This window comes from Drosophila virilis, chromosome X, assembly GCF_030788295.1.
Source record: "Drosophila virilis strain 15010-1051.87 chromosome X, Dvir_AGI_RSII-ME, whole genome shotgun sequence".
Classification (NCBI taxonomy): domain Eukaryota; kingdom Metazoa; phylum Arthropoda; class Insecta; order Diptera; family Drosophilidae; genus Drosophila; species Drosophila virilis.
Window position 1 is genome coordinate 6,544,475 of NC_091543.1, and position 24,395 is coordinate 6,568,869.

Consider the following 24,395-nt stretch of genomic DNA (forward strand, 5'->3'; position numbering starts at 1 on the left):
ATATATATATATATATATATATATATATAGATGAAAAAAGACTGGGCGCAGCCACGCCCACACGCCCAGGCGACAGTTGCGATTAAACAAGAACTAAATAAATTAGCAAAAATGTATCAAAATAATAATCATATATGACAAGTCGCCTCTCGTAGACTGTGGGCGTGGCTGCGGGCGGTGTCGCGTCTTAGAAACTAGACCTCAATACTGTTGAGACTGCCCGAGGAGATGTTGTCCGTGTGGCTGCCAAGGCGCGTCCGCTTGATGAGGGCGCGCGCGGGCATCGGGGAGCGTTGAACCCGCGGGCTGCCGGGCACATGGGGTATGCCCACGTGGCTGCCGCCGGTGTGCGATGTCGGGTGATGCGAATGGTGCAGCATATGATGTGCCACATTGTTATTATTATTATTATTATTATTGTTGTTGTTGTTGTTGTTGTTGTTGTTGTTGTGGCTGTTGTTGTTGTTGTTGTTGTTGTTGTGATGATTGTTGAGATTTGTGTGGCTGTTGTGCTGGCTGCCAGAGGCGCGTCGCTGCCGACGCAGCGAGGGAATGCGCGTAGGCGTCGGCGTGCCCATTCCATCCTCCATGCCATAGCCAGAGTGCGGCGGCTGCTGCTGTTGCAGGCTGCGCACGCTGCGCTCCAAGGTGCGTCGCTGCTGATCCAACATGGGCGAGGCGCCGCCTGTCACCTGCTGCTGCTGTTGATAGTAGGCGGCGTGCGGTGGCACGGGCGGCGGCTGCTGAAACTCGTGACGTTTGTGCGCAAATGTGGGCGTGCCGGGCGCATGGTAGGGCTGCGCATGATGCAGGCCCGGCTGATGCAAGGCGGCGGCGGCAGCTGCGGCCAGGGCGTTGCCCTGCAGGAGAGAGAGGGGGAGAGAGATTAGTGTGTGTACAAGTAAAGGCTAAGAGGCGTGTGGCATGTGGCATGTGGCAGGTGTTGCAAACATATTCGCTGGTCGCTTGGCAACAAAACTTAACCTAAAAACGTTTCTCAACTGATTTTTGCTTAAGTTTACTTGTTGCTGTTGTTGTTGTTGTTGTTGTTGCGCTTTGGCTGCGGCCGTTTTCTTGGGCAAAGGCAGCGGCGGCAGCGGCTTGCTGGGCGCCTCCGTCGAGGTCTGCTGCGACTGCTGCTGCGGCTGGCTGAGACCCTCGCATGCCTCCAGTGTCTCGCAGGAGGAGGAGGCGCCGGTCAGCGCCTTTGCGCTGCCAGCAACATCTCCATCTCCATCTCCATCTGCAGCCTCATCTTCAGCTTCATCCGCATCGATATCCGCGTCCGCATAGAGATCGGGGCCAGCATCCGGCTCGGCGTTCGCAGCGGCATGCTCCGGCGTGGCATTGCCATTGGGCGGCAGAAAGCGCAGCTCCATGACATTGCGATTCTGGAACAGGGGACGCTCAGTTTGGCAATGGCGAACGGGGGAGTGGAGAGAGGAGCGCGACGCGCGACGACAGATCAGAAGAACAGAAGGCGGAAGACCACAAACCAGCGAGGAGAGAGAAGCGAGAGACGAGACCAAAATAACAAACGGCTGAAGGCGAGGCAGGAGCAGGCGGGGCAGGAGAAGCAGCGATTAAGCTAGCACAAGAACTGAAAGAGAGTACACCAAGAGGGGGAGAAGGCAGAGAAAGAGACGAAAGAAGGGAAAGAGCAAAGGAGAAGGCAAAGAAAAAGAGAGCGAAAGAAATATATATACAAAATATATATGGAAGGAAGAGAGAAGGAAATTGAAGATTGAGCGAAATAGAAGAAACGAGAAGAGAGAGAAGAAAGAAAAGAAGCGAAGAGAAGGAAGAAAGACACAACAAACGCAAAAAAAGAAAGCAAAAGGAAGATATACAAGAAGAAGACAAATTAGATAAAGACAGCATGAAAAGCAAAATGCGAAGAATGCAAAAAAGAATTGAGGAGAAACTCAGAGAGCGAGCAGACAGAAAAGAAGAGAAGAAGAAAGAAACAAGGAACAGGAAAATACAACTAAAAAGGAACAGAAAAAGTAAAGTAAATTGAAACGAAGAGTGAGAGAGAGAGAAATGTATAAAAAGATATATAAAACAGATAAGGACAGACAAATGCATAAGAACGAAGAGGAGAGAAGGTAGACGAGAAGAGAATGGAAGAAAGAGAGCGAAAGAAGTGTTCAAAAAAAAATATAAAAAGAGATAGACAGACAAATGCATAATAGCGAATAAAAGACATGCGAAAAGAAAAGCAAATAAAGATAGATAAAAGCTTTACATGATTTATAATAATATTTTGAATTTCTTTCTATTTGTATTCCAAGTCCATGGTAAGAAATAAGCCGAGGATAAACGAATGGATGGGGCTACAAAATTAATCCTGAGGATAAACAAAAAGCGTGTAAGAGCGAGAGAGAGAGAGGGGGAGAGAGAGAGAGAGAGAGAGCTTTGGCTGCAGCGAGGAGAAGGCGAGTCGGAGGCGAGTCGGAGGCAGAGCGAGGCGAGAAACGTTTTTTAAATTAAATTTTGACCAAGTAACCAGCGAAAAGGGTTTTTGTTTTTGTAAATCTTCTTGATATAAAAGCCAGTGGGAAAGTGGAGCAGTTCCTTGGCAGAAAGAGAAAGATGGAGAGCGGAAGTGAGATTGGGAGCGGGAGTGTGGCAGCTTACCTTGTCGGCCGTGGGATCCTGAGCGAGAGGATTGGGCGTGATGTTCATGCGCGGAATAACCCCATTCAGACGCCGAACATCGGCCGGTTTGTGGCCATGATGAGGCGCCACGCCGAGCACGGCGGACGTAACAAAATCGGCTTGAATGTGATCCAATTGCGGCTTGTTCTCGTCTGAAATTGAACAAACGGGATTAGCTGCAGCCGAAGCAAGCATTTGCCCGGCAGCGGGCGGACTCACCCTCGGGCTGGGCACTGCTGCGCCGGCGCAGGCAGAGGCAGGCGACAGCAATGGCAATGAGCAGCAGCAGGCCGCCGCCGGCGGCGCCTGCGATGACCGGATAAATGGAATTCTGTTGCTCGCCCGAGCCGCCGTTCGAGACGGGCACAATGGCGGGCGAGGAGGCGCCGCTGCCCGCATGGCTGGAGGTCTCTGCAAAATGACAAGCAAATTGTTTTAGTAATCGATCAGAATCCAACTGCAGCTGGTCACTTACTCAGCGTGCGTGCCTGCCTGATCTCGCTGAACTCGGAGGCGGCGTGCGCATTGAACGTCTGCAGCTTGAACTCGTAGGCGGTGCCCGGTTCGAGCTGGTCGATTTTGAAGCGGCGCGCATGGCCGCCGTCGACGGTCGCCTTTAGGTACTCGGCGGCGGAGGCGGCCGGCCTGTAGTAGGCGTAGTAGCCATCGATCTGGTGCTGCTGGGCGGGCGTCGGGGCCAGTGTCCAATGGAGGAGCACCGCGGACTCGGAGTAGGGCTCAATGTCGCGCAGCTGAGGCACCGGCAGATTCGATTTGGCGCCGCCACGCTGCAAAAAGAACTTGGCCGAGGTGTTGCCCTCCTTGTTGTCGTTGTTCGAGTAAACGGCCACGATCCGGAAGCGATAATTGCGATCCGGTCGCAGACCCGTCACCGACGACGTGAAATTCTTGACGCCAGCATACGCCGGCTCATGATGATGGTCACGATCGCGTTCCCTGTCCCGCTGCTGCTTGCCATAGGGTATGTTCTCGTTGGTCGTCTGCCAGTTCTCGCGAGGCATCTTGCCGAGCATGCGGTATTGCACCTTGAAGAATTGTATGGACAGGCCGTCGTTTTTGGGCACATTCCAGCGCAGCATGACGGCGTCGTCGGCCAGGCGTGTGACATTGGGTCGCGATGGCGGCACCATATTGGCTGCAACAGCAAATTTTCCATTTTATTATTAATTAATGAATACCAAATTCTTTTCATTTTAATTTTATGTTATTTTTATGGCCAGCACTGTTAACGCAAACACGCGCTCGCGCACTGTTAACTGAAATGCGCCAACAGCACGCACAATAGAGCTAACAGCGCTGTTAATGGTTATGAGTAGTATCGCTTTCAAGCATTGAGTAGTATCGCTGTGCTGCATTGAGTAGTATCGTCATAGCTGCGTACGCGTTTTGAGCGAAATATTTTGTGCTGCTGCCGTTTGCCTGCCACAAATAGACAAAAAAAAATAAAAAACACCAAACCTGAGCCAGCTAAGCGCGCGCATTAACATAAAATAGCAAACGCAATTAAATGATTGGCAATTTCGTGCGAGAAGCGTACAACTGGCAAGCGTCGCAACATTTTTTATACACACATCTCTAGTGCAATATAAGTGGCAGTTGCCAGTGCCAGTGGCAAGCGGACGGACAGCAGACGACAACAGACAAAAAAAGACTCACACCGACGCTCACACACACACGCGCGCGCGCTCACTCTCGCCCCGAGTGTCTGTGTTTATGTGTGTGCGTGTGTGTGTGTATAAGCAAAACGAGTGCAATTGATTTTCGTATAAATTACTCGCTACTCGGCATCGCTGCTTTGGCACTCGCAAACGGACTCGAACTCGCACTCGCACTCGCACTCGAACTTGGACTCGGACTCGGACTCGGATTTGGAACTGGCGAGCCGCTACTCGAGTGATACCGCATCTCGTTGGCGTACATAAACAAACTCAATTCAATACTGAAAAACTCAAAACAAAACGGGCGAAACATAAACAAAAACACTATTTAAAATCCGTGGCAGATCGAATCAAGCGAGCTGCAGAATCGAAAAGTATGTCGGCAGCCGGAGATGCGGGCGCCGGTGCCGCAAATGGCAGCAACAACGTCGCCGTCGTCCAGGCAACGGTCAGCGTGAGCGGCAACATAAGCGTGGGTGACGGCAGCCCCAACAACAACAACAACAACAACGCGAACGGCAACACGAACGGCAACAGCAACAACAATGGCTCGACGGCGGGCAGCTCAAAGGGGCAGCTGCCGCTGACGCCGCGCTTCACCGCCGAGGAGAAGGACGTGCTCTACACGCTGTTCCATCTGCACGAGGAGGTCATCGACATCAAGCACAGAAAGAAGCAGCGCAACAAGTACTCCGTCCGCGATACCTGGGACAAGATTGTGCGCGACTTCAATTCGCATCCGCATGTCAGCGCCATGCGCAACATCAAGCAAATACAAAAGTTCTGGCTGAATTCCCGGTAAGTGCGGCCCTGGCAATGGATCAGCCCGATTGCTCGATTGTGCAGCCTTCTAATCGTTTTCCATTCACATTTACAGTCTGCGCAAACAGTATCCATATCGGGATGGCAGCGCATCGGGTGGCAGCGCAGCGCTGGGCAAGGTGGGCACCGTCTCGGCCAGCGCCCAACAGCAACAGCAGCAGCAACAACAACAACAGCAGCAACAGCAGCAGCAGCAGCATCACGACAGCGTCAAGGTGGAGCCGGAGTATCAAATCAGTCCCGAGGCGTCCGAGCATAATCCGCAGGGCGAGCCCTTCGACGAGATCGAAATGGATGGCAACGATGTCAGCGAAATGGAGGATGATCCGCTCGAGGCACAGCAGCAACAACAACAACAGCAGCAACAACAGCAGCAGGCGGCGGCACAGGCACAAGCCGAGGCGCAGCAGCAGCAGCAACAGCAATCGGCGGTCGCCGAGATGCAAAAGCTGCAGGTGAGCGCCGCCGTGGCAGCCGCCAATGCGAGCATGTTGAAAACGCATCGCATCAACGTGGACTCGATCAGTGCGGAGAAGCTGACGCTCAACGATCTGCTGCACTTCAAGCCGGCGCGACAGCGCGACGAGATCATACTGCAAATCAAGCATCCCACAGATGCCACAGGTACACACACACACACACATATATATATATATATATCTATTGAGAACTAACTTTTGAACTGTTGCCCGCTCGTTGCAGCCACACAGATACACACGATACCCGCACAGCCGCAGCAGCACACGATGGCGACGATCACGGCTGGCGGCTACAATCAGCAGATCATAAGCGAGATCAAGCCGCAGCAGATCACGCTGGCCCAGTACCAGGCGCAGCAGCATCAGCAGGCCCAGGCCCAGGCTCAGGCCCAGGCCCAGGCTCAGGCCCAGGCCCAGGCACAGCAACTGGCGCAGCAACAGCTGGCGGCACAGCAGCAACAGTTGGCCGTAGCGGCAGCTGCGGCACATCAACAGCAGCAACAGCAGCAGGCCGCCGCCGCTGTAGTTGTCCAGCAGCATCAGCAGCAGCAACAGCAGCAGCAACATCAGCAGCAGCAGCAGCAGCAGCAGGTGCAGCAGCAACAGCAGCAGCAGCAACAGGCGGCAGCAGCAGCAGCTGCTGTCAAGATGCAGCTGACCGGCGGCACGCCCACATTCACATTCAGCGCACTGCCCACGGTGACGGCAGCCACATCTGTGCCCGTAACTGTGCCTGTGCCGGTCACTGTGCCGGTGACCGCTGCTCCGGCGGCTGTATCAAATGTGAGCGTAAGCGGCGCTGGAACGCTGCCAACGGGCGCCCAACAGCAGCTGCAGCTGCAACAACAACAACAGCAGCAACAACAGCAACAACAGCAGCAGCAGCAGGCGGGGGATAGCTACGAGGAGCGCATCAACTACTTCAAAGTGAAGGAGGCGGAGCTGCGCTGCAAGGAGCAGCAGCTGGCCACCGAGGCCAAGAAGATTGAGCTGAACAAGGCGCAGGATGAGCTCAAATATATGCGCGAGGTGCATCGCCTGCGCGTCGAGGAGCTCAAAATGAAGATACGCATACTGCAAAAGGAGGAGGAGCAGCTGCAGAAATGTTCCAGCACATGAGATCTGGAGGATATAAGCGATGCGGAGGCGGAAGCGGACGCCGATCCGGATGCCGATCCGGATGCGGACACGGATACGGAGGTGGAGGTTGACATGGAGATGGAGCACGCCGAGAGGACGGCGCAGGCAGCGCAGGATGCGTACATGGATTTGGATATGCAATTGCTGCTCTAACCCGGATGCAGCTGGTTACCACATAGTCTCTATATAGTCTATAACTATCTTTAATTAACATATATATATATATATATATATTAATTTTTTTTTTTTTTAAGTTTTTTTCAATTCATTTTTCAAATTTTTATTTTTACTTTTATATTCTATTTTTTTTTTCGTATTTACTTTAATTGTTTTCGGGTGGGCGGGACGGCCAGACGTGCGGGCTGGCCGTGATTAACGATTACCGATTAACAATTACCGATTACCGTTTACTATTTACCGATTGTCGTGTATCGATTATTGATTACCGATCATCGTTTACCCTTAAGCCAATTCTCAAATTGTAATTGTATATCGATATGAAATACAGTGAACTAAGCCACGAAACGAACAAATTTACACACACATAAAACAGAAACAAAAACAAAAAACAGAAACAGAAATATCTACTCACCAACTCTCATGTATTTGCGCTTCTTGTTGCGCGAACCGCCGCCAAAGTTGCCCGACCCGGACGGCGAATAGCCGGAAAAGGAGGAGGAGGAGGAGGAGCCGCCGCCACCATTGCCGGATTCGTGGGGCGATCGCATCGGCACCTCGCCCAGCGGCTGATAATCCTCGCCGCTGAGCTGCGTAGGATTCACGCGCAAAATGTTCCCCTCGCTCGTCTGCAAAGAGAGAGAGAGAGAGAGAGAGAGAGAGTGGAGAGGGGAGGGGAGAAGAATATATAAGAAATATTAGGAGAGTTTCGCATATCTCTTCTCTTTTTCCTCTATTGCTTAGTTTGGGCATTTCATTATTTGCTCTTCCTTAAATTTTAGCTCTATCCAACATTTCAATCTTGTTAGGTGTTTGTTTTCCACCCATTCCCATTGTCCGTGAGAAATTTTCACCTTTTAACATTGTCGTAGCTCTGAGAATGCACAAAAAGTCGGACTTTCAACTTAGAACCGTCTATTGTTCGCTCAAGAGTGGATTTTCTGAAAAGCTCTCAAATGAATAGGAAGATAAGCTTGTTAAGCAAAAAGTTTCATAAAATAGCTTTCCACCCATTTTCCACGCTAACGGGTGAAAGTTCCTAAAATCCGTCTCAACGATTATCTCTCACATCCCATGCGCTGGCAACAGCAAAAATCAGCAATCAGTCGGCTAGTCAGTCAGTAGAAGAAGTTTTATATAATGTATATATATAGGAATATATAGTATCCTCCATGCTGCCTATCGAACTTGGGTAATATAAGAGCTAGAGGCTTGAAAATTGAAATATCTAAATTATAGCAAACTGTACGCCAGGTAATCTTATAATGTGTTGCGATCTCTCCGTTAATTGTCATTATATCGATAAATATCGATTTTGATCGTAACTCGAGGACTATAAGCGCCAGAGGCATCAAATTTGGTATGCAAGCTCTCGCCTAGCAAAGGCATATCTAGAATATTACAGATTTTAAATAACTTCCAATGGAACTGGGTTATTATAGATGCTTCCCTTTGATTTAGCCCCAGGAATGGTATTTTAGATGGTATTTCGTAATACCCCTAGTCGCACATAGACAGTAAAGAGCTGGAGCTGGAGCTCAGCTCCGGGATTCGTTGCTTTACTCACCTCGCCAAGCTGATTGCGTGCGAAGCACTGGACGACGCCGGCGTGACGCTTCTGGACATGGCGGATGTGGAGGCGATTTTGCTCGATGAGCGTCTCGTTGTCGGCGCTGGCATCCTCGCCGTTGATGAGCCAATAGATCTCCGGCTGTGGATGCCCGGTGGCGTTACACTCCAAGGAGAGGGGATCGCCCTCATTGGTCAGGGTGGTGTTGGGGCCGTGCAGAATGCGCGGACGCTCGAGCACGCTCAGCTTGATCATGTGCACCAGAACGGGCGCAATGCCATTGTCCAGACGGCAGACATAGGAGCCCTGATCCTCGGGCCGGACATCGCTGATCTGCAGCCCGTAGGCAAGCACCCGGCTGCGATTGTGATAGATATTGGGCACATTGGGACTACTCCAGACGGCGCCCGGACGCGGCGAGCCCACACCAGGGCACTCGAGCACCACCGTCTCGCCGGGTCGTGCGGCCACCTGTGTCGCCGGCTGCTGGAGCAGAAAATACGGCGGCGTACGATCCGTATAGTCCACACGCAAATCAATCACCTGCGGCAGGCGCAGCTCCACGCCGGTTATGGCATTCGTTGCCGCGCACGTATAATTGCCCGCATCCTTGCCACTGACCGAGTTGAGGACCAGGGCGCCGGCGGCGCCCGGCAATAGTTCCGTTTGCGGCAGCTTCTCGCCGTTGCGATAGAAGCTCCAGATCGCCGGCGGATTGGAGGTGACCGAGCCGCAGCGCAGCAGCACACAATTTTTGGGCGCCACGCTCCAGCGCACCGCGTGCCGGCCATAGCCGCTGCTCGGATTGTCAATGGCGATCGAGACGAGCGTGAGCCGGGCCGGCGTCGAGGCAATGGCGCCGGGTCCATACCAGGCGACGCACTGATAGTCGCCCAGCGTCTGGGCGGTCACATAGATGCGCAGCTTCCAGGTGCGCTCCTCATTGCTGCTGGTCACATTGTAGCCGTCGGCCGGTTCCAGATAACGATACGGCTCGCCGCCGCTCACCCGGAATCGCCACTCCAAGCGATCCGGCTTCAGATTCAGCTCGCACTCGAACACCACCTCGTCACCCTTCGGCGCCACCGCCGACTCCGGCGCCCGCTCAATATATACGCCCAGCTTGTTGCTGCTTCCGTTCCCGCTCCCGCTCCCGCTGCTGCTGCAGCTGGGTATGAGGCAGCCGCTGAGCAGGGCTAGACCCAGAGCCAGTGGCAGCATTGCCAAAGGACTCATGTCTGTTTGGCCTGCAAAGAAAGAGCAGACAATTTTATAAGAAAAGGATTTCGCTTACTTTTGGAGCATATCTTAACGTAATGCATTCCTGACTAACTTCGGTGCATGTAGGCCGATTTTCAGGACTTAAATGCGGCATTGAAACAACTTCGGATACCGAAGCACTAGATGCATAGCCTTTTTCAATTTTAACAGGGTATCTTTGTGGTTATCACAAAAAGTGAAATGTTCCTTTGAATTATAAACTATTCGGGAAGCTGCACGCCAAATTCGATGCAAATAGCTCTTAAAGTCTTCGAGTTTTGCCTTAAAGAGCATTTTTCGAAATCGATATTTATCGATATGATGAAAATGCAGGCAGATATCGGCACAAAATGAAACATTTCTACTGTGCATGATTTTTAAGAGTTAATATTTAAAATTTCTGGCCTCTGGCTTATCTAGTTGCTGAGATCGAAGGGTTCACACAGATGGACAGGCATAAGACCCGAGCTGTACGTTCGAAATTATTTGTGATTAGCTGAATGAGATGCCTCCTTCTGGCTTTTGCATAACAACAAACAGATTCGGGATATTTGAAATGCTAAGAGACATTTTCTTTAAGCTCAACATTTAATATATATTATAAGTATTTACTTTTGCTTTTATGAATATTTCGATAATTGAACTCCAATTTATTACTGCAAGAAATCATTCGAAATTTTTTGTAATTTCTGAAAAAAATATCAAAAAAAAAAAAAACAAAGAGCATGAAAATAAAACACGTTTTTAGTCATGAAATTTCGTACAGCTGAAGGCAGCAAAAGTGGGCGTTAAATTTGTGGAATGTCATGTCTTGGGCACAACTGTACCGCAACTGAAACAGGGTGCGTCAAGAGGGGGAAGGGGGGAAGGTGCAGGGGGGGGGGGGGCAGGGTAATGCCGACTGAGCTGCTGTCCTGTGGTAAGCGAATGGGGCGTGGCCAACGGAAGCACAGTCGCTCGCAATGTGCCATTTAAACTGGAGCCGAGGCTGTCTGCATGCGGCATGCGGCATGCAGCATGTGGCCAGCCTGTTGCCGCAGTCCTTTGGCCAGGGCATCAGATTCTTAATGGCGTGTCATTATTATGAGCAGGCCAGGCTGCAGGTGCTGCAACGGCTGCAACGGCTGCTCCGTCTGCTGCGTGACAGGGCGGCCAGGGGGCAGGTGGGCAGGGTGGCAGCGGAACGGCTGTGGAACGGGTTCGTGCAGCATTTGCCCTGCGACAGTTTGCGCCTCTCGATTTGAAATTTAAACGATGCCAGCAAAAGCAACAGCAACAACTGAGAGACCAGAAAAAAGGGCTAACTGTGGCAAGTCGCGCCTGAAATACTCTTTCCTCTATAGAGACGCATATTGATTGCAATTCCTGAATATACACAAGAGATCGGCACAAAGCGAAAGGTAATTCCCACTGAAAAAAACTCATTTCTCGCACGATTCTTCCTAAAGAGCCATACGCTATATTTAGTTAGGACCTTGCTAGATATAGAAAGCGCTGAGTTTTTCTTTGAGAAAAGAAAGGTTTTCGTATAAGAATATGATATACGACTGATCACAGCTACATGATATAGTGGCGCGATCGGGCAAAGTTTTCTCAAAATAGCTTAAAAATTGGCAGACTAGAAACATAAAGAAAGGGATGGTAATATCTATAATAATAACTATCGAAAAACAAAATTTCGATAACGATTCTTATCGATCTATCGACAAAGCCAAAAAGTTATCGATCTCTTTGTGCTCCAGAGGGACCTAGGCTCAAATTCTCTCCAACTCCAACATATAGTTCTCGAGACGGACAGATGCTGATCGGAAATTTATATATATATATATGTGTATATACCTTAAGTGGGCGTTTTGGCTTTTACATGGATTTGCACCTAGCTGATATACCCTACTTAACCCATTTCCAATGGTTTAGGGGCATACAAAAAAAGGAACACAAAAGCGCGCGCGGAATTCCAAGAAACGGCCGCCCGGTCTGCCCAGTTCCCGTCCCGTTTGGCCCAACCTCCCTCTCTCTCTCTCTCTCTCTCTCTCTCTCTGAATGCCTCATGGTTGCTTTCTCGGTTTTTTACGCACATAAATCGCAACGCGGCTCCCATTTGAAAGTCATTATGGGGCAGGCAGCGAATGAGGCAGGCGCGTGTGCAGCTGCCACAACGTCGCTGCCTGCTGGATGCTGCATTGCTGCCTTGCTGCCTGGTGGCCACTTGTTAGCGCAAGGAGCTGCCGCAAACCGGACTGCCTACACACAGGTATCCCAGGTGCCAGATCCCCAGACCGGAGCCGAGCCGAGCCGATCCTCGAGAGCGGCCGTCGCGACGCTGATTTAAAACATCTGACAACAAAAGTAAAGCGCGAAATTGACGCAGGTTTCTGTTGCAGCGACTGCTTCTTCGCTGCCGTCTTCTTCTGCTGCTTCTTTTTCTTCTTCTTCAACTGTTCTACAGCCCGTTGCGTGTGTTGAAAATTAATGCGCATTCCAGTGCCCCAACAGGCAGCAACAACAACAACGACAACAGCAACAGACCAAAGCAAAAGCATTAAAAAAAAAGAGTTAAAAAGAGCTCGCAGCACAGAGGAAATGAATGGCGCGTTGCAAGAATGTGTTGCACGCACACAAATGACAGTCGCCGGAACGGGCGGCAGCGGCAAGTTAAGGGTACAGCTACTGGCTGCAAATGGCAATCAAAATAAATGTTACAATAATAAAAGATGAACTGCAAATAACAACATTTGATTGTGCGGAATGTTGAGCAACATGTTGCTAAGCACAGCTGCAATATGAATATGAATACGAATATGAATATGAGCACAAATATGAGTATGAGTATGAGTATGAACACGAATATTAGTATGAGTGTGAGCAGAAGTATGCGTATGAGTACGAATATGAATATGAATGTGAATATGAACAGAAACATGAACACGGGCATGAGCAGATATAAGAATATGAATATGAATATGAATATTAATACGAGTATGAGTATAAGTATAAGTATGAGTATGAGTATGAGTATGAGTATGAGTATGAGTATGAGTATGAGTATGAGTATGAGTATGAGTATGAGTATGAATATGAGTATGAGTATGAGTATGAATATCAGTATGAGTAGGAGTATGAGTATGAGTATGAGTATGCGTATGGTTTTGAGTATGAGTATGAGTATGAGTACGAGTATGAGTATGAGTATGAGTATGAGTATGAGTATAAGTATGAGTATGAGTATGAGTATGAGTATGAGTATGAGTATGAGTATGACTATGAATATGAGTATGAGTATGAGTATGAGTATGAGTATGAGTATGAGTATGAGTATGAGTATGAGTATGACTATGAATATGAGAACGAATATGACTTTAAATATGACTATGAATATGAATACGAATATGACTATGGATATGAATGTAAATACAAATATAAATTGAGCACACTTAAAGCTTACATCAAGCTCATTCCGCTTATCTACGAGCTTGGCAACATGTTGCTGGCTAAAGTGTTGCCAATGCTTTTAATTTGTTTCATTGTTGCATGCTAATTCGATTAGTCACACTTCGAACAGGCCAATTTAATTATTAGAAAAAAACAAAAAGAAACAAGAACTAGAACAATAAGAAGACGATGAGAACCGGAGGACAAGTTTTTTATATATTCATTTTTTGTTTGGCCACAGAACAGAACAGACATTAAATGACAGACAATAACTGCTATTAATCAAATGAAATGCCAAATTAAATTGCATAAATTAACAGTCAAAATACACATGTTGGCTAACAACAACAACAACAACAACAACAACGACAACCACCACAACAACAACTTTTGGTGAATGGCAGCGGCTTCTTCAAATGTTTGCTTGTCCCGTAAATTAGCATAAAACTGTTAGAAATTAGTGAAGTAGGCGCGAAGCCGTTGCAAGCAGCGCTGCCAGCAGCATATGCGAAGGAGTAGTAGGAGTGGCAGCATGACAGAAGGGTGGGGGTGGGCGCGGGGTAAGAGGAGGGGCAGCTAAAGGCATCAACCTGCGCTTACACAATTGAAATATGCGTTAGAAAATGGGCGTGTTACCTGACCAGATGCCCATAGAGAAGACAAGAAGCTGAACAAAAGTCAAAGGCAATGCCGTAAAATGCTCGACGGGCAGTTACCCTGTAGTTGCATATGCCTACATATATAAAACTGTGAGAATGCAATGTGAATGTAATAATAATAATAGTAAAAATCACGATAGAAAGTTCTCTCTAATAAAATTAATTTGAATATTAGCAATAATAATGATGGCAATATTAATTTTAATAATGAAAATAGCTGTGATTAAAATAAAAAATAATAATAATTATAATAATTGTTTAAAATAAATATAACAAATATTAATGAATGATAATAGCATTAGTAATAATAATTATAGCAATAAAAATAATACATATATTAATAATAATGACAATAATAAACATATTATTTAGAATTAGAATTTGTATGAGTAATAACAATGATAAAAGCATAACAAATATTGTAAATAAAAATATACAAATATAAAAATAATGATTTTTTATTGCATTGCAAGATGCACAAGATGCCCAAACTCATTTCATCGACACTTGATATTTTACAGGGTAGCTGCGACTTTGTCTGCTGCTTGCTTTCGAGCTGGCTTTGAGCTGTAGATCTGTGAGCGCGTATTTCATGGCGAGGCGGAACGCAGCGACAACACAATGATGACAACAACAACAACAACAACAACTGTTGCTGTTAGTTAATGTTGCTGTTGTTGTGAGCTGGGGCTGATTGTTGTTGCTGCTGCTTGCCCATTAAGCAGCGGCAGTTAACAGCTTGTAAAACACTAACACCTGCCACAAGCTGTTGTTGTTGTTGCTGTTGTTGTTGCACAGAGTTCAATAAAACCTGAGCGAGAAACAACAGCAGCAACAATTGCTGCGGCAGCCAAAAGGAGCAATAGAAAAATCACGAATCGAACAACAACAACAAATAGAATAAAGATGGCCCTATACAAACAAACAAACAAACAACAACAACAACACACACATGTATATATAGAAAGATATGGCAAAAATTCTTGTGGAATGGAACCTGTTTGCAGCTGAGCAGCTGAAGCTGTTGCCTGGCTAAGGCTGAGGCTAAGCCCAAAGAAGACCGGAACCAGCGCAACAGGAGCGCAGCGCGGGCAGCAGCGGGCCCCAAATCAAGCGGCAACAGGGCAGCCAGAGCAGGGCAGTGGCAGGGGCAGCCGGCAACTGGCAGCAAAAAACCAGAACAAGAGCGAAAAACAAGTCTCTAGCGCCACAAGCAACAAGCGGCAGCAGCAGCTGCGGCAACGGGTACGGGAAGGGGGGCAGAGTCGATGGGCTGCGCATGTAAACGAGTTCGCAATCTGCATTCCAGGCGACAACAACAACAGCAACAGGATTTGCCTTTCAATTGTGGCATGCACCAAGTGTGGGCCATGTCTAATTTGAGCGCCCCACCTGTTAAAGGTGGCCGCCCGGCCCCTACCCTCCCCTTTAGGCCGCCCGCTCTACACAACTGCAGCGCATCTTGAGCGTGCGTGGGCCACGCAGCATTCGGGCCGCACGCTGCGGCTTTTGGGCGCGGAGCGTGCGGCACGCCCACTATCAAAAGAGTGCCTAAGCGTGGGCGCCACAGCCGCAGCCGCAGCCCAGAGCCAAGATGAGGCCCAGACTCAGGCACGGGATTAAAGTTTATTATTCAATTTGTGGCAATGCGGAGCTTACCTTTTGCTTTTCCTGATTTGTCTGTGCAACGCGTTGCCTGCGCCCAAATGCTGTCGCCCTCTCTCTCTATCTCTCTCTCTCTCTCTGTGTGTGTACACTGTGCTGTCTCTTTCGCACACGCTAGCGTCGGGTCCGCTCGCACCTTAGAAGCGCATTTTGCGACAGCGCCAACTGCAATGGGAGCATCAAAATATAAATAAATAAATGAATAAAACAAAAAAATAAACAACTAGTTAAAGTCGGGTATGCCCGACTACGCGATACCCTGAACACGGCGGCAAGCAGCCATTGCAAATATCCTAGCTCGGTGCTCAGGTTCCGATTCTTATCAAATTTTCAAGGTTTTAGCTTTAAAAATGAGTTTTCTTTATTGTGGCGAATGGGGAGGATTTTTAGAAAGAAAAAATTTCTGATGTATATCTCAAAAATGAAATATTCTTGCACTGAATATACTTGAAGAGAATTTTTATACAAAATTTGGTGCTTATAGCCCTGATAATTCTCGAGTTAGTTAGTTAGAAATCGAAATTTATCGAGAGTATGAAAATGGATGGAAAGCTGTTGATACACAAAAGTATATATAATTAAAATTTCAGTGCCATCTCTGACGCATTTTCGCATTTAAACATGGCTAAAACGATTCAATTTATATGTTACATACATTGCGACACAGTCAATATACCCTTTTCGGTAATTTTCGCAGGGTATAAGCAGAGGAAATGAGGCGAATGTGTGTGTGGCTGGCAGGGTTGCCTTGTCGCGCATAAATATTGAAAATAGATGACACTCTTAATGAATTTCAAAATAATTGAGGCCTAAACTGGCACAAAAAAGCTCAGCGACAGGCGACAGGCAAATAAATGCGAAGCCTATAAATAAAGTGAGAAAGCCGACGGAAAAATACGACACGAAACAGCATCGAACTGCACCAGGCCGCAGCTGAAATACCCTGCCAGCCGCCAAGCCATAAAACTGGCCAAACGTGCCAATCCCTATGCGATATATATATAGTGCTTCGATCGGGCCGAGAGACTCGTTTGTATGGCATCGGACGCACATATATCGACCCGATGCTGACCGAGCATATATATATACAATATGGCATGGCATGTGTGACATATTTCACGACCAAATCATAATACCCCCAGCGGGCAGCTACGGCAAAGGGCGCTGCACTAGGGTAACTCACTGCTACGCGCAGGCGAAAATTTGCACTTGGTAAGGGCACTCGAAATCACACATCTAAAAAGGGGCAAATGTTTGCAGCAGGGAAAGTGAGACAAAAGCATCGCCGACCCCAAAAAGTATATATATTCTGGATCAGCATCGAGTAAGAGCCAGAGACGTAAATAGGATTATGTCCAATCGAAGAGAAAGCATTCAACATACTTCATCAAATGTTTAGTGGAAAAAGCTGTATCGACTATAAAACTATAATATTTATTAAAATATAAAAAAAAAAAACCGCCTTCGTTCTAGGCCATGAGATAAACTGAGAACCCGCTGATATGTTTATGTTGACACTAATCTTTGTTTAATGCAGTTTGTCGTTTGCCACTTTTAAGCATAATAATTATAATCCATTTATTAGAGAGAACTAAAAATATAGAATAAAATAAATAACTTAATAAATAACTTTTAAGTCTTTGAGCTGAAAAGATTTTGCTCTAAGAAAACGAGCAATGCACGCCGTAGATTCAATACCCTTTCCCTACTGCAGATATGTGAGAATATATGTAAAATATGATATGATATAAGAATATGAAAATGTTGAAATTCGTTTGATACATCATATATGCCAATGATCTTTGCTTTAACTTCTATCTAACAAAAAAGAGTTTTGGATCCACTTTTGAATCGATTCTTCCTATGACAATCATATGATATACTGGTCCGATCTGGCTCCGAAATATGTGCTGCCCGCAAGCAAAAGAAAGAGCTATGCAATGTATATATATGTATATGCTCTATGTATTTGCTAGGCGTTCCACATTTCATCACAATGCCATAATACCCTTCGCAAGGGCATAAGCAAGTATGTCATAGTTGTTCGGAATTTGTGTGCATAAATCAGTTGACGAAAAGGAATGCCATTTAGTGAGTGCCCCTAATGTGTTTGCAACTAGATGGAAAAGTCTCTTTTGGTATTTGGCTGTCCCTTTAAAAAGACATAAAACTAAGAACACAATTCGAGCTAAAGTTTTTGACAACCCGTCGCATTTCACTCAACAGCCACGCCCCCTGCCCTGCTCCGTTACACCCGCCCCCTCTGAGTTGGAGACCCTTCGTAGCAACATGTCATAAATAAACACAAATCATTTTTTTCCACGCGTTTTAAATGTGCCAAAAAAAATAAAAATCCATAAATAATAAACGGGCAGCAGGGCGCGGAAGGGGGGGGGGGGGTCGGGCAGGTCGCATGGGCTGAGCTGGCAGGGTGGGTGGGGGAGTAGGGGTAGTCAATCCATTTGTGCATTAAATATGGATTTTAATTAAATTATGTTTTGCCGAAGTGCCGCCCACTTCACGTAACCTAACCAACCACCCACCCACCCACACCACCCCCGCCTGCCCCTGCCCACCCGCTGCAACTACACCCCCCTCGCAGTCGCAGCCGCTGCGCATTTTGTGCAGTTGCTGGCCCATAATTTCTGTGAAACATTTTTTGAAATGTCGCCAAGTCGAACAACGCGTGAAAAACTACAAAAACAAAAAAAAAGTATACGAAAAAAGAAAAACACAACTGACATCTTTTGTTTTTTTTTTTGTTATAGAAATAACAACAAATTTGTTGTACCAAACAGCCAAAAGCAACAAAAACAATAACAACAACAATCAAAATTAAACTAAAACAAAACAAGAAAAAAAAACAAAGCGCGCCAACCCAAAACTGAAAGATCCATCTGTGTGTGCGTGTGTGTGTGTGCGTTTAACGACTTGTCATATTTCATAAATATATTTTCAGCATTTTTCATAAATAATTTTTTCTTCTTTTTTGACATTTTTCTAAACAAAGTAAAAGGCATGAAAATAGTAAAAAATGCAAAAGTTCTTTCAAAATTATAAAAAAAAAAAAAGACTAGCGAAAATAATTACATATATTACTTGTCAAGCTGTCAACGTTTGCGATATAGTTCAAAGGTTTGCCATTGCAGCAATAATTAAAATATATATTCAAATAGTTTGTCAAGGAATTCAAATTCAAATTCAATTCAAGTCATGTTTAGCAACAACAATGGCACATCACAACATGTTGCCAACTGTTATTGTCGCTGCCAGTTACATGTTGCTGACCAAACATGTTGCCGATGACGATGATCACGATGACGATGACTCATTGCAGTCGCGACACGTTTTGGGTTCATTCGCTGTGCCGTTTATTGGTCAGCAAATTAGAAATAGCTGCAGCGACAGTAGCAGCAGCAGCGACAGTTAGCAGCGCCAGCGGCAGCGGCAGCGGCAGCGACAGCATAAATGACAGCGCAGCTTTTTTTTTTTTTACTGTTGCTGCTGTGTGGGCGTGTGAAGCATGCGAGGCGTTTGCAGCTGCTATCACATTATTGTTGTTGTTGTTGCTGCTGCTCATCTCTTTCATTGCTGTTGTTGTTGCTGTTGCTGTTGCGAGGCTTCTCACAGCTGGCTTTTACTTTTGTCATAATTAATGTGCTTGGCATGCAATTTCTTGCTGCATTTGTTGTTCTTCTTCTTATTCTGAGCAACAACAACAAAAACAGCTGCTACAACTAATTTGCTGCCCGCTGCCGCTGCTCGCATTCCACGGGTGAAAGCCCCAACAGCAGCCCGAACCGTAGCCTCAAATGCATTCACATCCATGACATTCACATGGACACGCGCCCCGTTGGCAATTGCAGCTGGTTCTCTAGCAGCATGCAAAAAAAAAAAAAAAAAAAAAAAAAAAAAATAAATGCGCTGGCAACATGCTCCAAAATTTATGCGTTGCAATTGCAGTCAGCTGCCCGCTGCCCGCTGCCCGCTGTTTAAGTCGCAGTCGCCACTCATACATATAAGGTGAGTGCCTGGCACTTCCAGTTTCCAGTGAGGCTCATTTCGTTTTGCGCTCTTCTCTCGCTCGCTCTGCTGCGAGCGACGGCCGCGCTCTCGTTCTTTTTGCTTTTGCCGCTGCCGCTGCCGTTGCCGTTGCGTTTTTGTCCATTTTTGGTGCTTCTCCTCTGCCTGCTTACACGGCTAGGCTGCACTGCCCGCAGCACGCCCCCTCCCTGACACTATCGGCACATTTGCATGGGGCTCCTTATGCATTTTTCAAATGCTTCAGTTTTGGTGAGCCGCTCTCTTGTTAAATGCTGCTCGCAGCGACGCAAGCAGCGTGCGACGGCGACGGCGACGATGACAGCGCTGTTGGCGTCGTCGGCCCACCATGTTCAGTGATTGCTATCGTTGACATTGTTGTTGCTGTTGTTGTTGTTGTTGTTGTTGTTGTTGTTGCCTTTTCATTGCAATTTATTTGATTTTCATTGCATTAAATTTCTGTTGTCTGTTCGGCTTTGTGTCTCGTCTTGCTCTTGTTGTTGTTGTTGTTGTCTTTTGTTTTTGGCTTGCGCCTTTGTTTTTGGTGCGTCGCCATCTTTGATTTCGATCTTGGAATTTCAATTTGCATTCATTTTCTGGTTGTTGTTGTTGTTGCTGTCGTTTGCTCTTCCTCGTCGCGTTCTGCTTTAGCTATGCGTTTTAGTGTGATCTCGCTCTCGCTCTCTCTCGCTCTCTGCCTCTGTTGCTCTGTCGCTCTCGCTCGCACCTAACGAGCTTCTTTGGGCAATTCATCATAAACGTTGCCACACACAACATTCATCAGCTGCCAGTCCACAGCACCCCACCAAGCCCCCTCTCCCCCACAAACTGCCCCCCCTGCGTTCATTAAGATATTTTTGTAGCTGTTTCCGTTGGTTTCGAATTTAGATTTTGGTAATATTCTTCTTCTTTTTTTTTCATCGTTGCGTGTGGGTTGGCAGTGGAAGGGCGTCGGGTGAGGTGGGGAGGGGGGAGGGGGGGAGGTATAGACAGCGTTTCCCTGTCATGTCACCTTTAACCTGGGCAGCTGCCACGCCCGCAGGCGTTATGGTCATGCCGGCAACAGCTGCCGCAAATGCAGCTCAGCTTTTGCTGCGGCTAACACATCATGTGGGCGCCCTAATGGGCCAACTAATGTGAACGGTAATCTGGCGCTGCCTCAGTCGCTGCCGCTGCCTCTGTCGCTGCCTCTGTCGCTGCCCACGCTGGACACTCGGCAAATTGCGCAAATTAATTTGAAATTCATCAACAAATTCATTTGGCAGCCAAACAGGAAATGCAACAGACCAAAAGCTTCTCAATCTAACCAAACTGCCGCCCTCCCCCCCCCCCCCGCACTCTCTCTCTATCTGCTCGTGATCGCTGGCGGTGCCTCACCTGCCGCCCGCCCGCCCGCTCGCCTGCAATGTGGCCGCCTCTGCCTCATGTGGGCCAAACATATAAAAATATCATTTTTTTTCGCACGACAACGGCAGCAATTGCCGCACACCTTGCCATCCTCTGCCCTCTGCTCGCTGCCGCTGCCACTGCCTCTGCTGTCACCTCATATGCCTCATGCCACGGCTGTTAATTTTCATATATATATATTTTGTTTCTGCTTGCCGCCAGTTGGCAAACGGCCACCAGACGCCAACAACAACGGGAGACGCTGCTGCCACCGGGTGGCATCAAATTGGCCCACATTCGGTTATACCGTTATAAATACCCTAGATAAAAGTATTACCATACTGTCAATGCTAAGCTTGCCATCCAATATGCCCCAAATATACCCTGTCTTTCAGTTGAGCTTTAAGCTTTATCTTTCAGTTCGCACTTGGGCATCTTTTAAGGTGTCAAGTCCTATCAATCTGCTCGGCTTACCAATCAGAGATTAGATAGAGTCTCATCTATGCGCAGCTACGATTCCCTGGCTCAAGTGCGGAAATCAAAATAAATAATATTAGTCGAAATAACTGAAGGAGCTTACAATAGTTAGAAATATGCCATAGTACAGGGTATTTCGATATTGTCAAGGAATCAAGGATTATTGGATAACATCGCCCAGCCTCTATATATTACATATTATATATATATTATATATGCGTAGGGAATGTGTGTGTTCGGCTTGGCTTAGCTAGGCTAAAGCTGCACACCCCCACACACACACACACACACACACACACACAGCGCGGAGGCGTGTGGCACATTTGCATAAGTTGCAGAGCCGGAAGTTGACCAAGTCGACGCGAGGATGAGAAATGCTGGAAAAGTCAAGCCTTGTACAGAAAATGTTCAACTGTGAAGGTAAAAAAAAACCCCCCTCAAAGATACACTCAGAGAAAAATGTCGTATTAATTTTAATTGAGCTAATTAGTTTCATTCTGCATTAATCTAGTTGCCTGATGTTGCTTCTGATTGTGTTTAAATTAGGCAGAAAGCTTCCTTGCTTTTAAATCGACTCAAACACAAGCTAAAGTTAAGTGAAAGCTACTCAAAACAAGCATTTACATGCTTAAAGTAAGTTATTAAAATAAATTTTCAAACTAAAAGAAGTATTTATGCTTTCTTTATTCTTTTCATTTAAATCTGGTATTTTAAAAATGCTGTTTAATAAACGAAAGCTAAATTTTGATAAGATTTCGTTGGTTCTTTTTTTCTCGAAGTGTACTAAAAGCTACAAATGATTTAAAATGTTCAATAACTTTTTGCTTCTTTTCTTTTTTACTGTGTACTTAGTCACGCTCTCGCTTCAACCAGTTGCGAATTATAAGAACTTTCGGCTTGCGTCAAAAGGGTTGCATGCAGGGGCAGGGTTGCTGCGTGGGGCTGCCCGACTTGCGTCAGACAACAAGGTTGTATTTTTTTTTTTTTTTTTTTTTGTTTCATTTCCATTTTGTTGCGTTTCTTCTTATGTTTTTGTTTTGTGTAATTCAAAACGCGAGCCAACTTCTTGGGTTACCTGCGGGCCCATTGTCAAAGCTGTTGCCTTCGTCTTCCTGCTGCCTGCGCCTAATATGTTCATTAATTTTAATTATGCATAAATAGCCAGACACAAGCAACAACAGCAAAGCGAAACTAACCGCGGCTAAAAAAAAGAACAAAAACAAAGTCAAGAAACGAGTGGAAAAATTGAGTAAAAGCGATGAAGAACTAATACCCTTTCTTTAGACAGACAACATATATCTATATATATACATCTATATAAACCTTCGATTGGAGCGAAGTAATATTTGCTTTTACGAAACGCCGAAGAACGAATACCCTTGCTGAATGTAGCTTGAAAATGCTTTGATACGAAACTTTGGGAGATACGAGATATAATGTAATAGAACGATATCAGAAGACTTTAGACATATGTGGGAAACATATCTTAAGCTAGTAATTGCTAAGATTGTTCTAGATACCCTAGAAAACATAAAAGCTTTCCATTCGTAAGCTCATTTTTTATTCAGTCTATAGAGCTATGTGATATAGAAACTCCGATGTACTTAAGATTACAACTCATATATTCGGAGCTTATAAAACAAATAGGAAACTGCCCAAGTAGAAACTTTATATACAACCGATTGTAGCTATGATAGCTATATAGGTTATAGGCTATAGGATATAGTCCTTCGATCCGGTCGACTCGGATAATAATAGATATTACTTATATTATCTAATGCCAAATAGGAATTCATGCAATACTTCCTTCCAGCTAGCCTTCAATCCGATCGTGTTAACAAGCCTGTATCGATTCGTTGCTCGACACTGATCAGGAATATATATATACAACTATTCACTATATGCATTTACAGTTGTGTGCGGCGTTACATTTAGCATGACAATATCGTTTTAGCCTCTTGTTCGAGCGCATTTCAAAAGTAGCTCACAAAACGTCTCTTGGAAACATCACGAAAAATTTGATACTAAGAACAATTTTAGTGGCGCGGTGGGTTTGGGGGGAAAAAAGCCTTTTGTTTCGACTGTCTTTTTGTTGTTGTTGTATTTCATTTTTTTTTTTTTTTGGGCCGTAACCCTAGGCCCCACTCGACGCGCGCAGCGACCGACGGGATGCCGTACGAAACGTGCCCCGATATCAGTTTACAAATTCATTATACGACCCGTCCGAGTGGGTTTTGCTCTTTCTCTCTCTGTGTGTGTGTGTGTGTGTGTAAATTAAAATGCAAAAAAATAACCAAGCAGTAATACTTTGGACAGGCATGCCTGACTAGAAGATACCCTGTACTGAGCAACGAGCTAAAAAAAAACACTAACACACAGAAGTACACAAAGTTACACACACACACACACACACACACACACACATACAGCACCCTCCATGCAGCTACTGTGCTTCTTCTTCCCTTAGCCCCATAATATGGAAAAAAACATTCTAGATGAACTTCGGTGCTTGTAGTCCGATCGTATTGAAACACAACAAAATGTATGTATGCCAAAGCGCAAGGCTGTTGCTTAAAAAAAGTGATTTTTGACAATTTCAAAGAGAAACTTTAGAGATGATCAACAAATATTCCCTAGCTCTATATAAACAGAAGAAGTTGTGCGAGACAAGTATATAACTCGTTCAAGATCTAAATCTTATAATTGCTGAGATCGACGCGATCAGGCAAACGAAAGGTCACAATGAAGAATATGTGAATCGAACCGGCTGCCTGCCGCCTGTTACATACAGGTGCTCGAAACATGCATGCCCGCTCAGCACATTTGCAATGTGTTTACAGGGTATGACGCATAAAATGAATGCACTTGTAAAAGAACTGTAAACCGAGATGCAAAAGCCGAGAATTGGCAGAATTGGTCAACGCGTAACTGAGTAGGGGAGAGGGGG

General features: G+C 46.3%; 2 protein-coding genes across 4 annotated transcripts in view; one reads left to right on the forward strand and one right to left on the reverse strand.

Moving 5' to 3' along the window:
* Positions 1-24,395, reverse strand: part of boi (brother of ihog) — a 42,592-nt gene continuing 18,197 nt past the window's right edge. For 2 of the 3 annotated variants that reach the window (XM_070206897.1, XM_070206879.1), the window contains exons 3-10: positions 15,539-15,709; positions 8,526-9,775; positions 7,374-7,587; positions 3,137-3,817; positions 2,881-3,072; positions 2,641-2,813; positions 1,023-1,391; positions 1-860 (exon numbers count right to left, since the gene is read on the reverse strand). In XM_070206897.1, coding sequence (XP_070062998.1) covers positions 195-860; positions 1,023-1,391; positions 2,641-2,813; positions 2,881-3,072; positions 3,137-3,817; positions 7,374-7,587; positions 8,526-9,764 — 3,534 coding nt within the window. In that variant the 5' untranslated portion in view covers positions 9,765-9,775; positions 15,539-15,709 and the 3' untranslated portion in view covers positions 1-194. The remainder of the gene's footprint in view (positions 861-1,022; positions 1,392-2,640; positions 2,814-2,880; positions 3,073-3,136; positions 3,818-7,373; positions 7,588-8,525; positions 9,776-15,538; positions 15,710-24,395) is intronic. The other variant, XM_002056858.4, reaches the window with a different exon arrangement.
* z (zeste) lies at positions 4,037-7,306 on the forward strand. Its single transcript, XM_070206934.1, has 3 exons — positions 4,037-5,138; positions 5,218-5,786; positions 5,865-7,306. Exons 1-3 carry the CDS (start codon positions 4,717-4,719, stop codon positions 6,758-6,760), a joined length of 1,887 nt encoding a protein of 628 aa, XP_070063035.1. The 5' UTR covers positions 4,037-4,716; the 3' UTR covers positions 6,761-7,306.